This window comes from Mastomys coucha, unplaced genomic scaffold, assembly GCF_008632895.1.
Source record: "Mastomys coucha isolate ucsf_1 unplaced genomic scaffold, UCSF_Mcou_1 pScaffold7, whole genome shotgun sequence".
Lineage (NCBI taxonomy): Eukaryota > Metazoa > Chordata > Mammalia > Rodentia > Muridae > Mastomys > Mastomys coucha.
Window position 1 is genome coordinate 43222825 of NW_022196913.1, and position 1612 is coordinate 43224436.

General features: G+C 42.6%; 1 protein-coding gene across 1 annotated transcript; it reads left to right on the plus strand.

The window, feature by feature from the left end:
* Nucleotides 1–953: 953 nt before the first annotated feature.
* Nucleotides 954–1411, plus strand: LOC116081505 (ubiquitin-conjugating enzyme E2 variant 1-like). Its single transcript, XM_031358092.1, has 2 exons — nt 954–1119; nt 1244–1411. The coding sequence occupies exons 1-2, from the start codon at nt 954–956 to the stop codon at nt 1390–1392; spliced, it is 315 nt and encodes a 104-aa protein (XP_031213952.1). The 3' UTR covers nt 1393–1411.
* Nucleotides 1412–1612: the final 201 nt, after the last annotated feature.

The window sequence follows — 1612 nt, forward strand, 5'->3', positions numbered from 1 at the left end:
TGAGGGACTCTTGTCCATTCTTGGGAATGCAGATTAGGACACATATTATGGACAGAGGCTCCTTCAGCTATTCAAAATAACACTGCTGAGTTATCCAGCAGTCCCACTACTGAGTATAGAGGCAAAGGAAACAAAGTTGCTTTGCCCCAGACATCTGCCCTCCCTCATCTTTTATAGCACCATTCCCAGTAACTAGCTAAGGAATGGGAACAACCTAAATGTCTCTAACATACAGATAAAGAAAATGTGGTCTATACACACAATAGAATGCTATGTGGCTATAAAATAATGAAATCCTGAAATTTGCTGTAATGTGGATGGAACTAGAGATGGTTGTGTTGGGCGAACCAACCCAGATACAGAAACACAAGACACTCACCTGAGTTTTTTTTTTTTTTTTTTTTTTATTGGATGCAACTTTTAGAAACACAAGCTTACTTCTTTTCCTGTTGAAGTTTCTGTGGCCACATTAAAGTTCACTGACACGGTCACTTGCCATATGCCTATGATTTTGTTTCCAAGTGTCTCCAGTTTTGTTAGAGTCAGTATAGCATTAGTAACACATTCATCACAAACCATGTTCAGAGGAGTAGAATAGCCTAGATTAGCAGATCTCATAAAACCCACTGTCAAGCAGCTTTCAGGGTAGAGATGGCTCCTTTGATGTCTGTTTCCCTCAGAAGATTATGACTGTGGTCAATTAACCTCATTATAAACTGGTCATAAGCCCAGGCCTACAGATTCCCTCTACCTCAGATTCTGTCTTCAGATAGCCCCATATTAAACATGTATGTGAAACACAGATGGCTAGTAAAATGTGAAGTGGAAGGCCATGAGAATGAATGAGGAAAGTATAGATAATGCAAAATTCTTACAATACCACCCACTTCTCAGAAAAATCACATTGTGTGGTATTTATAAAGAAGGCTGGCTTTAAGCGGCAGCGACACAAGATGGTAGCCACAGGCTCAGGAGTAAAAGTCCCTCGAAATTTCCGACTGTTGGAAGAGCTGGAAGAAGGCCAGAAAGGAGTAGGCTACAGCACAGTTAGCTGGGATCTGGAGGACAATGAGGACATGACACTTACAAGATGGACAGGCATGATAATTGGGCCTCCATGAATAATATGAAAACTGAATATACAGCCTTAAAATAGAATGTGGGCCTAAGTACCCAGAAGCACCCCCATCTGTAAGATTTGTAACAAGAGTGGATATGAGTGGTGTGAGCAGTTCGAATGGAGTGGTGGATCTGAGTGCCATAGCAGTGCTGGCAAAGTGGCAGAACTCCCACAGCACCAAAGTCATCCTGCAGGAACTGCGGCGCCTGATGATGTCAAAAGAGAACATGAAGCTGCCACAGCCACCAGAAGGACAGTGTTACAGCAATTAGTCACCAAGGCCCTGGCCTCCCCTCCCCATCCAACCCAAGTCTACATTTTCCACAGTAGTGAATTTTCTAGATACATCTATAGACCTCAAAGTACTGGAGAAGAAGCCCCACTCAGACTTCATCCTGAGACACTGTTCTCATACTAACTTCCTGTCCATTTGAAATACCTAAGTTGTGCTGTGTAAGTAACATCACCAAGTGTAACCTCTGTCTGCTTGGT